This window comes from Lissotriton helveticus, chromosome 3_2 (assembly GCF_964261635.1).
Source record: "Lissotriton helveticus chromosome 3_2, aLisHel1.1, whole genome shotgun sequence".
NCBI classification, from domain to species: Eukaryota; Metazoa; Chordata; class Amphibia; order Caudata; family Salamandridae; genus Lissotriton; species Lissotriton helveticus.
In genome coordinates, this window is record NC_136062.1 from 262,439,978 (window position 1) to 262,455,503 (window position 15,526).

At 39.0% G+C, this 15,526-nt stretch overlaps 1 protein-coding gene across 2 annotated transcripts in view; it reads left to right on the forward strand.

Annotated features, from left to right (window-relative positions):
* The window catches only part of LOC144826290 (tetratricopeptide repeat protein 24-like), a 520,525-nt gene that overhangs the window by 131,093 nt on the left and 373,906 nt on the right, over nucleotides 1-15,526 (forward strand). For both annotated transcript variants that reach the window (XM_078684636.1, XM_078684637.1), the window contains exon 6: nucleotides 14,382-14,495. In XM_078684636.1, coding sequence (XP_078540762.1) covers nucleotides 14,382-14,495 — 114 coding nt within the window. The remainder of the gene's footprint in view (nucleotides 1-14,381; nucleotides 14,496-15,526) is intronic.

The following is a 15,526-nucleotide window of genomic DNA, read 5'->3' on the forward strand; positions in this document are numbered from 1 at the left end:
CCGTAGTATTTCACTTTTAGAAAATGGGCCTTTTCTTACTTTACCATCCTGTGTGCCTCCGACCATTTGTGTATTCAGCGTCTGGTGTTGGAGTGACAGGAGCTGGGGATGTGCATTCGCTCTCGACAGTCACTGGGGAGGGCTTTGAGCTGTACCCTGCCTTGCCTGGGTGACTTATTGCTGGCATGAATAGACCTGGTCTGCATTTAGAGTGGAGGGAGGAGTTTCGCTTGCACCTGAATAGTTTGTGCCTCCTTTTCACAATGCTGCCTCTTCCCCATGAGTCAATCTGGACCAGGGAGGACATGACTGGTTGTACTGGGCCCAGAGACGCTTGCCACAAAGAGAAAAATGACAAAATGGGGTATCGGTTTTCGACATGAAACCACAGGACTATAGATTGCTTCAGGATCAAGAGGACCCCGCCTAGAAGAAGAGCGGAAGGGCTATATGAGGAGTGCTGCCTTTTTCGTGTGAGGAGTGGATTGGCCTGCAATTGCTGCTTCTGTCTGTGGTGGAGGAAAATCACTAACTCTTTATGCCTTTCTGTGATATCCTGCTTGTGAAGAAATCTCCAAGGGCGTGTGTGTGCTTGCCTCCTGTTCTAGGAAACTCAGGGACATCAAAGTTTCTGTGTACTTTACTGTACTGTCACCAAGAGCTCCCTGTGCTTTGCTTTACAAGAGGTCTGGGGGCTTTGTTTACCAAGCATCCTGGGGGCTGCACTCTCCCAGAGCTCTTGTGGCCTTATCACCAAGAGCTCTGTGTGCTTTATTTTGCAAAAGCTCTGTGTGCTCTGCAGTCTGAGAGCTCTGAGGGCTCTCCTGTCCGTTTTCCTTGGGGATAAGTAGCCTGCCAGGGGCTCGGCCCATACACCACCTTGCGCGTGAGTCCGAGGCAGAAACCCTTCTACTGTTCAGGCATCTCAAGAGATCCCTGGGTGGTGCTCCATACATGCTGCTGGGGCACTTAGTGTTACCTAGTAACAGGCCGAAGCCGAGAAGAAGAGCTGTGGCTCGTCACCCTGACCAACAGTACACCATGTCGAGCTCCAAAAGCAGCGAGGAGGCTCTCTGGCCACCAGGAACTTCGCCGCCCCACCGCCTAGCGGAGAAGCCCTCTTGAGCCTCCCGCTCCATGCAGAGAGGGGTGCTGACATCAAGGATCAGCTGCTCCCGGCCATGGGATCAGAAGAGTGCCTTCCCCTCCTTGCATAATATCAATCTCAAATGAGTCAGTCTTGCATTCCAAACATGATATCTTCAAGCACCAGAATGCCGTGTTATGAAGGATGGCGGAGGGGCAAAAATTACTATTCTCACTCCAGTAAGTGCAACAGTAGGGAAAGTGTTAGATAGCGGAGGGGTAAAAAATGACTATTCTACTCCATTGAATGCAACAGGAGAGAAAGTGCTGAATAGCAGAGAGGTAAAAATTAGTATTCCCACTCCAGAGATTACAACAGTAGGGAAGGTGTTGGATAGCAAAGAAACCAAAATTACTAATAACACTTAAACAATTAAAAAAAATCATTAAATATTACAAATTGTTAAAAATCATAAAACTCAATTAACAATATTTTAAAAATATACAATTAAATATATTAAACCTATAAAAAGGGCACATATTATAATGTTAATTACATATAACAAAAACCTACGAATAATATATAAAATAAATTAATAAATACATTTATAAACAATAATTATTTAAAAGTACCAAATATTACTGAAAACATAAATGTATTTATTTAATTTCCTACCCTACAACACCACAACAATAACGAAACACTTCAACATTTTTAATTCAATGTATTTCTATAGTTAACATAATTAATAATCAATTATAAAAAATTATTAATAACAAGACAATAATGAACATTCATTGATTACACATGCTTTAACACTACAATATCCACAACACACACCGAAATTAAACTATAAAATAATAAAACATAATCAAAAACTATTTTTAAAAGAAAAACTATTACTATTAACAACTAATAATTAAATATTTAAAAATGTATTTAATACCCACCTTTTACTCCGTTAAAACACACACAAAAATAAACAATTACACAAAATAAATATCAAATAATTAACATTAACAACTATATAATAATTAATTCAACACCAAATACCTACCACCTTTCACTCCTATGTACACCAGAACAGTCACCGACAATTAATTACATAATAACCATATTAATTACTAATTAATTAATTAAACTTAATTAACAATTAATTATTAATTCATCAATGAAAAATAAAACAACACCCACCGAAAATTAATTGCACAATTACCATAATTAATTACCAATTAACTAATTAAAATTAATTAACATCCAATTATTATTCAATTAATAATAAATTGCTTTACCCATTTAACACTATAACATCTCAATTAAACAAATAATAATACATAAACAATATTCAACACACTTATTATAATCAAATTACTTCCCACCCTATTCCCCTGTAAACCAACAACCTGCTACCAGACTAAAATCACAAAATTCTAATAAAAAATATTAATAACTACTAAAAATAATCAATTCATTTTATATATTTAAATTGCTTTCCACACTATTCCCCTATAAACCCACAACCTGCCACGGAACTAAAACTGCAAAAATAAAATGAAAAAATAATCAATAAATACTACAAATTTAACACGTATATAAAAAATGCAAACAAATCTTATACAAAAAAATACATCACATACATATAAAATGTATTATAAAATACATAACATTAATAAAACATTGCTAATATTAGCAACTATATTTTTGCAAACAATATTTCACACCACTTTCCTCTGTTATCTCTCTCTCTCCCTCAGACCATTACTTCCTTTTTCTCCTAACATCTTTCTGAAATACCCTACCTGCATATCTCATTCATCATCATTCTCCTCTTTACACTGTCTTGCCACTCTCTTCTTTTAGGTATATTTGTGCAGTTGGATTTTCCAATTCTAATTCTTGTGGAGTATTATGCCATTATTTATCTATAAAATCACTGGCGAGAATGACACTCTATGTGACATCCAGATGCCATAGCTTTACCAAATGCTTGGTATAAATCCTCCAGTAGTTTTGTAAACATTGACAAGTGAAAACTGTAGATCAGCCGTGTTAGAGCTTATATTGTATCTCCTGTAGCCCATGTGAGATTTTTAAAAACGAATCTGATTGGATTAGGTGGGTGAGGGTCATGAGCTGCATCAATAAGTCACACAGTCTGATGCACTGGCTGAACTCCAACTTTGGACTTTCAATCATGACTGCCTATGCCTAATAACATGTTAAAAGGAAGGGTGAATCCGCTCTTCGGTGCACCTTATGCTTCAGATAGGCACTCACCTTCCCAATATATTTTTATTTGTCACTAGGCATGCTTGGTACATGATGTATATGAATAACAGTAGGCTAATCAATCCTCAACGTCTGAGCACCAAAATATAACCACAATCCTAGCACTATTAAGGCACACTTACAAAAGGCATTTGGGATAAGATCCCAGGCTCTACTGGCTTAGCTATGAAAGAGTCAGCTACATTGGAGGTCTGAGGTATTGACGCAGTAGTTGACCTAGTTAGGTATCATTTGGAAGACAAGGAGAGCATTCCACCTGAGAAGGGACAGACCAGTGTCTTTCTTTTGGTTGCTACTGATAGCTACATGCTTCTCTGCGGACCCACAATCAAGCAGCATTACGGCTATGAAACCCTTGAAGAGGTGTGAGCTTGTGAATATGTCAGCTAAAGAGAGACTACTAGCATTAGGGCATACACTTCAGGGTCCTTTAAAGACTCCCGCATTCTAACCAGGGTCCTTATTAATGTGGCAAATGTTCCTGGGGACATGAGATAACCAAGATTGTCTCACATCTAAATATGACCCTTTCTGTAATACTGAAGTCTGTTAGCTTGCACTGAGGCTACAGTCACAGCCCCTACAGTATCAGAGGCACTCACAGGTCCACCGGTCATGTTGAGGATACAACCGCATTTTTTATTTATTCACTATTTTGGATATGGATAAATAAGAATGTCCCCTTTCTAAATTCGCCAGATATACCGACTGCACATGCGATGCCCCTCTCTAGAGGGAAACTGCATAGTGATCATTTGACACTCTTCAATGTGGTGGATAGAATCTAAAAGGGATGTTTTATTTAGAATGTAATAGTTTCATTGGTCCAGTTGCCCATCTAAGTTTATTCTATATAAAAACAAGCATATATGGTTTACCACCTTGTCAAGAGGGACTATCCGACTCACAAAACAATTAGAACTAGCAGATTATTTTAATCATACTTGGTACTACCACATTACGCTGTAATATAAAGCTGGAGGAAATCTCAATTAGCAAATGGTGGTTTTTGAGATGAGTTTTCTCCCTGGGAGTGGGCTCATTACATTTTTCCTGCCTCTCACTGCTTGGACTTTCCTTGCAGTGACTCACAGAAAAAAAGACATTAAATCATTCACTGTAAATAGTTCAGGCAGTGTAATGTCCTTCCTATGACATCCCCTACTCCAACTTGCCATCAGAGGAACTATTCTGTGGAAAGGAGCATTTATTGGCTTAGTCAACTAAATAATTAAGGTCCGCCCATCTCTAAGTGAGGTGGATGGACCGCGGGTTTGGCAGGCTGGGCACTCCCTAGCCTTTCTGGCAGAGTACCATATTTCCCAAACTCTAATTCGGGCCTTAGGATGTGTAGTCCAGGACAAGGCCTACTGGACTTTGTGGTCACCATAAACATGAAGGGGCAGATTTACAAAGAATTCACGCTACTCAGTGCAACAAGGTAAGTAGCTGTGTTGCATGAATGGGAGAGAGAGCTGAAGAGCGCCATATTTACAGAGATATTGCACTCTTTAGCTCTCTGCAGAAAACACTATAAGAGAGGAGCAAATATAGTCCCTGGTCACACTGAGTCAGATAGGGGAGGCCTAGCTTCAATTATTCATCATTGAATCAATAAAAGGTTGTTCAGTGCTTCATTTATTCATGCTTCATTAATTCACGTTGGAGCCATCATTTTTCTCAACTATAACATTGCAACCCAAAATCATTTATTGGAGTACAATGGTCAGAGGAATTAGTTGCCAGCTTTACTTTGAATTCTGTAACGCAAAACATAACTCGTCTTAATGTGAGGAAGCCTACTGAGTGTTGGCCTTAAAGGTGAACGCTCCTTAACCAAGTGGAAAGCAAGAAGTAACAAGGCACAATAAACACATTTATTTTTGTTGCACATCTCTGTGGTAAGCTTACCAATTTCACACAATTCAAGCTTTACAAATCTTAGTAAATCAGGCATTTGTGTGAAATCCTTGGGTGAATGTACGGTAATACCCATGCTCCACTCATGGAACTTCTACCTCTAAGAAATATAATGCTGCGCAAGCCACTACTTTGTGTTATATTTCTGTATAAAGCCACACAAGACCAAACAAATCAAGGCATGCGTGGCTTTGTAAATTGTAAATAAACCTGTGTGTTGCCTGCACAATGCTAGGTAGTGAAAAGGTTTTGTAAATATGGGCCTAAATATTTCTTTGCACATACTTCCCTAGAAGCGCCTGCTGGGCATACTTTTACCATCGGAGACACCATGAGTGTAATTGACTATAATATAAGTATTTATTTTTAACTTCAAAGGAATAAGAAGAGCCAAGGATTACCAAATTTTGTTTATGGCCAAATGATCCATAAATATCCCAGTCACTAATAGTTCCAAGAATTGTATTAAACCATGGAACAAGGACCCCATAAACTATCTTGGAAACTTAAAATGGCAACAGGTGGATGACTCAGTTATATCTAACATGAGGTCAGGGTGTCAGGTTGAATCCCAGCTTTTATATTTCTGTTAAGTGGAACACGGACATCATAACATTTGTGAGAATTCAGTATATGTGAGCACAGTGGCAGGGAACAAAGGGACAATGCTTAAATGTATGTCTTATTGTCTCAAAACAAACAATTGATTGGAAAGAGAGTGTCTGTTTGCCTAAATTGACCTGACCTCAGCTGTTTATAAAGGTAACACAACTAAGCCCTTATCAATCCTATAGAAAATAAGGGCGAGGATGACTTGTCAACTTATGTCCACTGTTGCCTTTGGCCCACAGAGTGAGTGTAATTATGAGTCAGGGGAGTTTCTTTTTAACATGCACATTGGTTTTAACTAGGATCATCTGAAGCCATGTTCTCAAGATTCTGCAAATATAGAGCTGAGCATTTGCTAACGTTCCTGTGTCCAGATGATGCTGTACTGCTTTCTTGCATGGATAGAGGCCTATAATACTTGATACCACTATATGTAGAGTTAATTGGTAATTTGGATTTGAGAAAGAATCTAATAAAACCCAGTGTAATGCCTATTAACCCTCACAGTCTCAACAGGCAGTCACTTTATTTGCTTACTTAGAAGTGAAATATGATCATTACCCTGTAAACCTAGTTGAGAGTCACGTCTGTCGAACAGGCAACTTTGTATGTCAAAATTAAATCACCCAATATTTAGTGACTTTCACTTTGGTGGGAAACCTATAGATTCTATGTTTAGGATGTAGAGCATAATAGCCGCTCCCACTGCATGATATGGATTTAGAATCCTGAATTTTGTTAGACTATCACCACTACAGGTTGAGGAGAAGAAATTAATTAGAATACTCCTTGGTCTACCTCAATCAACTACCAGCTATTTTATCTATGAGGCGATAGCTATTCCTTTTATAGCAGACTTTACTTAATCTATCCCTTCTATCTTTATAGAGGGGTATCTGGCTAAATTAACAAGTAAAGTTAATTAAGGAATACTTCAAGAGGTGAAGTCCACATATTCTGTGCAGAGGAGTCATTCTTTCTTTATGTTCATGATGCCTTTCAAGCTAGGGCACCCAACATGTTAATTAATTCATGCTCAAGTGTTAGAGGAAATGCCTATTGGAGATGTACTACTTTGTAAATTGTAAATAAACCTGTGTGTTGCCTGGGACGTATGTATTTAGAATAATATGTCCGGAAAACCTTACACCGTGTAAAGTTAAAACCTCCAGCACTCCTTAGGCGACAAAGTAGCTGTGTTTCAACAAAGGTAAAGAAACAAAAAGTCTTTTCTAAGTAGATGTCATATTTCTTCTATCGTTGATTGAGATCATATTGCGTCATATGATGAATCATCCGTTAGGAAATCATTCAGGTATAGGACATAAATGGAAATTATTTTCAATCAGCCATCATTATTACGTAAATATGTTGAAAATGTGTCCCCTATGCATTTCGAGCCGCAGCTCTTCTTCAGGGGAAATATATTCTAGAAGAGACATACAAAAATACATGTATCACAGTCCAGGGGGGAATGCACCTAGTACTATTCAAAAAGGTGACTAAATGCCATAACATATGCAGTAAAAGTAACAAGTGCATGAGTTATATGAAAAACGTTGGTGGGCTCAAGAGTGACTCAAAGTAGGATACATTACTGACATGAAAGAAAACTCTCAAATGTAGTGTTAAAGTAGTGGAATAGTTAGGAAGTAAAATGAATGAAGAACCGCCATAGAGCACTCGTGAACTATTAATCAGAACGTGCAAAGTCCGTGTGGAAAAAGCGGAGTAATAGAACATACGTTAAACAAGTGAATGGGGTATTTGTGTCAGATGGGAACAAATGTGGTCCTCACAGGTCCAAGTAAGTCACCACAACAAGAGGTGCAGAAAGGATGAAAGTGCTGATCCGAGTAGTGAACCGGAATACACGGTATAAGTTTCCGAACGTGAGTAAACCCGGTGTGAAAGAAATACAGGAGTCAGATCGTGAAGACATCAATCCACGGTGCTTACCTCAACGTGGTTAGTAAAGTGTTTCAAGGCACCGGAGTACGAAAACGCTGTGTCAGTAAAGTCGGCGTGTTTAGTTACAGCCCAGATGACGGAAGCCGGTTAATAATAGATTTCGGTGTGGAAACAGAAAGAGGACTGCTCAGACGCAGTCTTGAGTGTAGTGCAAGCTAGTCAGAGTACTGGGGAACTAATAAACTTCTATTATGCTCATTGCCAGAGAACTGAGAATAAATGACCAAGGAGTAGTGCAAAATGCAAAACAACCCAATAAAGGAAACGTGAAACAAGCTCATTTCACGTTTCTTTTATTGGGTTGTTTTGCATTTCGCACTACTCCTTGGTCATTTATTCTCTGTTCTATGGCATTGTGTATCGTAGAACTTTATTAGTTCCCCTGTACTCTGACATGCTTGCACTACACTCGAGACTGAGTCTGAGCAGTCCACTTTCTGTTTCCACACCGAAATCCATTTTTAACCAGCTTCCGTCATCCGGGCTGTAACTAAACACTCCGACTTTACTGACACAGCGTTTTCATACTCCGGTACCTTGAAACACTTTACTAACCACGTAAAGGTAAGCACTGTTGATTGATGCCTGCACAATCTGACTCCCGTATTTCTTTCACACCGGGTTTACTCACGTTCACGAACTTATACCGTTATATTCTGGTTCACTACTCGGATCGGCACTTTCTTACTTTCTGCACCTCGTGATGTGGTTACTTACTTGGACCTGTGAGGACCACATTTGTTCCCATCTGACACATATACCCCGTTCACTTGTTTAACTTATGTTCTATCACTCCGCTTTTTCCACCCGGACTTTGCATGTTCTGATTAATAGTTCACGAGTGCTCTATGGCGGCTCTTCATTCGTTTTACTTCATAACTATTCCACTACTTTAACACTACATTTGAGAGTTTTCTTTCACGTCGGTAATGTATCCTACTTTGAGTCACTCTTGAGCCCACCAAAGTTTTTCATATAACTCATGCACTTGTTACCTTTTCTGCATATGCTGACATTTATCCACCTTTTTGAATAGTACTAGGAGCATTCCCCCTTCCACTGCAATACATGTATTTTTGTATGTTTCTTCTAGAATATTCCCTCTGAAGAAGAGCTGCGGCTCGAAATGCATCGGGGACACATTTTTAACGTATTTAAGTAATAATGATGGCTGTTTGAAAGTAATTTCCATTTATGTCCTATACCTGAATGATTTCCTAAAGGATGATTCATCATATGACACAATATGATCTCAATCAAAGATAGAATAAATATGACATCTACTTAGAAAAACTTTTTGTTTCTTTACCTTTGTTGAAACACCTCGACTTTGTCGCCTAAAGAGTGCTGGAGATTTTAACCTTACACGGTGTAAGGTTTTCCGGACATATTATTCTAATTGCACCTGTAGGAACAGAAGGTGAACATCCCCAGCACCCTAACCACGTGAAGTTTGAACTATTGTGATAAACTTGAACACATTTGGAGTGCAACGGTTTCCATTTTCGTTTCCATTGTTGCCTCTGTTCAACCGCGTGCACCCACGAAGTAATCATGTCATATACTGATATTGCAAACTTAACAGGCAATATGGCAGATACATTCGAATTTTCCTCAGAAGCCACTGACAGAATCTATTCGCTCATCCAAGAGCCAGAATGCATCTCATCCAGCACCTGATCGGTACAATCAAACATTCATCAATTACTTTTTACAGCCAAGAGAGAAATCAACCAGCGGCTGCACGCAAGTACTCTCATCAGATACCATAAAGTTCAGAGAATACCCAGGGGATTGCGTATTCCCCTTAAATCTACCTTATGTAAAAATAATACATGCTTTACCGAAAAATGGTATGGAATTTTAAACAAATGTTCCCTAGGCTTAATTCTCTTAATTGTTGAGGAACTCTCTAAATTCTTGAGGAGTTAGAGAGCGAAGTCACCCAACTGAAACACGAATTAAGTAGCAAGTTAACGAGCGATGAATGAAATAAGACATTGGAAGACATCAATTCCCAATTAGACAAGTACACTAAATAAATGAATGAAGGAAAATTGAGGAAGTTCAAAAGAGACACTGTGGACTACAAATTAGGTGAGGTCTACAATTGGGCAGAGATATATGCTACTAGAAGACAACAACAATCCTTTAATAGCAGATCCACAGAAGGAGAATCTTCTTCATCAGATGACTCGTCTCGAAAAGGTTTTCAACAAGGTACACCGCGTCAGACTCCCCAACAAATGGAGACTCAGCCTACTACTTCTAATACAGCACAAATGACACAGGCTCCTTTATTAGGACTAGGTCCCGACCAAATCGATGATCCAGGAGGACCCAGCAGAAAAGACACTCAATTACCTGTGGCGAAATCAACAAGGAGTCACAAAACCTAGTCATCAATATTTCAAAAACAGACATCAGTGCAATCCAAACCAAGGTGTTACAGAAAGGTATTCCATTTGTCCCGACTTACCAATCCAATGAACTGGACACCCAAGTCTATTTTTACAAATTCATGAGATCACTCAGACTTAAACATTTTTTCATAAACGTATGTCAACCTCAACCTCGCGAAGACCTTGGTACTCTTTTGGATTTATGAACCAAGAGCACTTTTGTGGCACCTGTGAGGCACAAGATACTTGATACTTTTGAGACAATGGTCCAAAAGGATTTGCACACCATCTACCAGAATAAGAGTCATCACAAATCTAACTTGTCAAGAAAAGCACTCCAGGCCCTTGCCCAGCTGGCAGCCAATGATAACATCACCATTTGAACGGCCAATAAGGGTGGTGCGTTAGTTATTCTCGACACCACCTTTTACACAGATAACATATCTGCACACCTTAGTGATTCCACACTATACAATGAACTTAACTTTGATCCCACGATGGAATTCAAAGAAGTTCTGCAAACCCTCATTGACAAAGCTGTGAACCTGGGAACTATCACAGAACGTGACAAGAATTTTTTAACGAAAGACCATCCTCGAATTCCATACTTGTACAGGGTTCCAAAAATCCATAAACATTCTATCAGACCGCCATTCCGACCAATTGTGAGCACCCGCAACTCCATCCACAAACCGATTGGCATCTACATAGACAAACACCTGCAACTCAGTGTAAGAAACGTGTCGAGTTACATCCAAGACACCACCAATTTCTAGAAAAAAATCTTCAACATTGTGATCGAATCCAACCAACAAGTTTACCTGTGCAATGTTGACGTTAATTTGTTATAAACCTCTATTCCCCACAACCTGGGATTACAAGCCATGGAAGCATTTTTGTTGAAAAACTATAAACCCCTTGACTTACAAGTGTTTCTTATGGAACTCATGCAGTTTACTCTCCATCACAGTTATTTCAGATGTTTAGACAAATTCTTCTTCCAACTTTCGGGAGTAGCTATGGGCAACTGCGCCGCTCCGGCGTAAGCGAATCTTTTTATGCTAAATATGAATTGGACTACATTCTCTCGAATCCTGAGTGGCAAGAACATGTAAGTACTTATCATCCATACATCGATGGAATTTTTCTGGTTTGGAAAGGTTCAGAAATCCAACTCCTGACAGCCATCAATTACCTCAACCAAGTTAATGGTAGAATTCAATTCAAGCATACCATAAGCCAGTCTCAGGGTTAGAGACCTCAGTTTACATCAAGCCCACAGGTCGCAACAACTACTTACACTTTCAAAGCTTTCACCAAATGAGCTTGAAGAAACATCTTCCATACTCTTAACTCCTGAGAGCCAAAAGAATTGCATCCACTGAAGAACTGTTCCAAGAAGACTGCTTCACCATCATTGAAAAATTCAATCAAAGAGGTTATCCAAACATCATCACTCAATCGGCAGAAAATAGAGTGAAAACCAAAGATCGCTCTCAGCTATTAGCAGTGAAAGCTCATTCATAGACCACAGATGAACGTGCACTATTTATTTCTAAATACTCTACCCAGAGCACCAAAATTAAACAATCTATTTGAAGAAACTGGCAGTTTCTACAACTTGAGCAAGATTTCAATAACATCTTCCAAAGTTATCCTATATTTGCCTGTCAACGTTCCAAAAACATCCAACAACTGTTGAAACCACGCAGAAGTATCACTCAGACTACATATAAGGGGACACTTCCTCGCCACAACTGTGGCAATTGTAACAGTATCATCAAAGGCACCATAATACCACACCACACTCAGGGGACTCCAATTAAACTGAGAGTGAATGCTACGTGCGATACCACTAACGTGGTTTACCTTCTCAAGTGCCTGTGCGGCCTACCGTACGTGGGCAAAACAGAGCGTAAGGTTAAAGTAAGATTAACGGAACACCGGAGTAATATCCGCACAAAAAATCTTAAGTTTGTGGTGGCAGCACATTTTGTAAATCAAGCTCAAAATGCAAGCCAAATTAGGTTTCTGGTATTGGAAGTTATGATCAAGACAGAAGGTAGAGACAATAAAAAGTTCCTATTGCAACGCCAACTTTACTGGATGCCCTGCAACCAGTAAAGTTGGCGTTGCTGTTTTCTATAAGCTTCTCCTAGATAACTTGACTTGCTGCCCTGGGATGTTATTTCTCCCTGCCCTGTGAATCAAGTACTCCAGTTTGTTCTCAGTTTTTGAGTAATACCGGTGTTCTTTTACATGGTTTTCTCATTATATGCAGTAACCTTTGATCACGCTTTTTTTATATATGTACTTATATTTACACTATTTGATATTAATTATTCTGTGTCTTCTCTTTCTACTTTTTTTCTCAACTTAGTCTCATTGTTTTTCTCATTGCTTTTATCGTTTTTGCTCATTTCACGTTTCTTTTATTGGGTTGTTTTGCATTTCGCACTACTCCTTGGTCATTTATTCTTTGTTCTTTGGCATTGAGCATCGTAGAACTTTAATAGTTCCCCTGTACTCTGACATGCTTGCACTACACTCGAGACTGAGTCTGAGCAGTCCACTTTCTGTTTCCACACCGAAATCCATTATTAACCAGCTTCCGTCATCCGGGCTGTAACTAAACACATCGACTTTACTGACACAGCGTTTTCATACTCCGGTACCTTGAAACACTTTACTAACCACGTAGAGGTAAGCGCTGTTGATTGATGCCTGCACAATCTGACTCCCGTATTTCTTTCACACCGGGTTTTCTCACGTTTGCGAACTTATACCGTTGTATTCCGGTTCACTACTCGGATCGGCACTTCTTACTTTCTGCACCTCGTGTAGTGGTGACTTACATGGACCTGTGAGGACCACATTTGTTCCCATCTGACACGAATACCCCGTTCACTTGTTTAACGTATGGTCTATCCCTCTGCTTTTTCCACACGGACTTTGCATGTTCTGATTAATAGTTCACGAGTGCTCTATGACGGTTCTTCATTCGTTTTACTTCATAACTATTCCACTACTTTAACACTACATTTGAGTCAGTAATGTATCCTACTTTGAGTCACCCTTGAGCCCACCTAAGTTTTTCATATAACTCATGCAGTTGTTGCTTTTACTGCATATGTTATGGCATTTAGTCACCTTTTGAATAGTACTAGGTGCATTCCCCCTTGGACTGCGATACATGTAATTTTGTATGTTTCTTCTAGAATATTCCCCCTGAAGAAGAGCTGCGGCTCGAAATGCATCGGGTACATATTTTCAACGTATTTATGTAATATGATGGCTGATTGAAAATAATTTCCATTGATGTCCTATACCTGAATGATTTCCTAATGGATGATTCATCATATGACGCAATCTGATCTCAATCAACGATAGAATAAATATGACATCTACTTAGAAAATACTTTTTGTTTCTTTACCTTTGTTGAAACACATCGACTTTGTCGCCTAAGGAGTGCTGGAGATTTTAACCTTACACGGTGTAAGGTTTTCCGGACATATTATTCTAATTGCACCTCTAGGAACAGGAGGTGAACATCCTCAGCACCCTAACCATGTGAAGTGATAAATTTGAACACATCTGGAGTGCAGCGGTTTCCATTTTCGTTTACATATGTATTTAGATCAGGAAGCGATTGGGCTCATGAATTATATATTGCTATTTAAAAATGTACACTTTAGAAACTTATTAGAATGTAGTACAGTGGTCCTTGTACCCTTTAAACTTAGCATTCTTTTAAGAATCATCGAGGTGCACATAAGGCGGAGGATTCAATAATTAATTAGTGAAGACATTACACATCCTTCCCTGCATTCAGACATCTAGAACTAAACTGGTTTACACCAACACAATGCATGGGATTCCTGGCATAAGGAAGGAAAGGAAATCTGACTTCAACCTAGAGTGGGATACCCACTTTCTATCAAGAACTTTATTTGTTTGTATTATGTCTTTAAGTGAAACTCAAGAGCTGTGTTCTAAGGCTTTTTCTGGTGTGTGTGAAACATAGAACAGCTTTTAGGGCTTTCAAAATATTTATTCAATATAACGGTGTTTTCAATGTGTTAACTTTTTTCTCTTTCCACAGGACATGTGTGAAAGGAACAGAGAGAGGCTTTTGAGAAGGCTTACCGAGGCTATTGAGTACAAGGCAACCCATGCTCATCTTGGCCCAAATGAAGCCAGCTGTTCATTTACAAATGTGAGCATAAAATACATCACAGAGAACATTATCCTTTTAAATCTCAAAGTGATTGTCTCTATCATCCTTTAATACCATCCTGAAAGAATCCTTTGCTGCTCCACACCTGTTCTGACAATCATAATGTAAAGCAGTTAGAAGTGCAATAGAGTGCACATTTATTTGATTTTTGTATATTTGAAGTTAAGGTGAGGGAATAAGTTGCAAAGATCACAACACAATGGAACAAAGGACATGCCGGTGAAGAGTGGTAGAGGAAGAAAGTTCAAATGTGCGTATTATACAGTTGATGCTTGGAAAGCTGAGAGAATCAGACCTAAGGAGAGGTATTATGAAAATTGGGGATGGCCTAGGCTTTGATTTTGTCTTTGCAGCAGCTGAGATCGTGAAAAATTGTTTTGTCCTCAATAGATTAAATCTGGCTTCTCCAACGAGCAGCTCATGTGCTACTGGTAGCTCTCCACCTACCGAGCAGAAGCTCTCCTGAGTCCAATCCATCCTATTAAATGTGTAGCTTTTGCTTGATTAAATTAATATACCTATGAAAAATGTGCATTCCAAACAAAAAGTTGTCTTTTCAGGGCGGATATGGCAATGTCTGATTCCCTTAAATATTTTTAAAGCTGATAGTGGCGTGATAAACCATGTGGCTTGGAGAGGTTCCTTACTACTATTAGTACCTTGGTGTCACAAGCATTTAAGCTGTGGCCATTCTGTATTACCCACGTAAGGCATTCAAGATTGACAAAGCCTTTCTTTAAATTACTGCAGGCAATCTTGCTTGATGCACTTGGGGTAATTTACATGGGATGGCCACTAACGTTATCTTGAACGTTATCTTGTCTGATGTGATCACTATTACAACACTAACGATATTAGTAGCGAGGGATAATTATTATTACTCATAATTAGCTTTCCTAACAGAAAAGGTTGGAAATTAAAGAGTGTCAGATTAGGCGTATATTAGGCCATATTAAGGTTAGGGATTTTTAACATGATATATTGGGTGAATCTTAATGGATCAGTGTTTG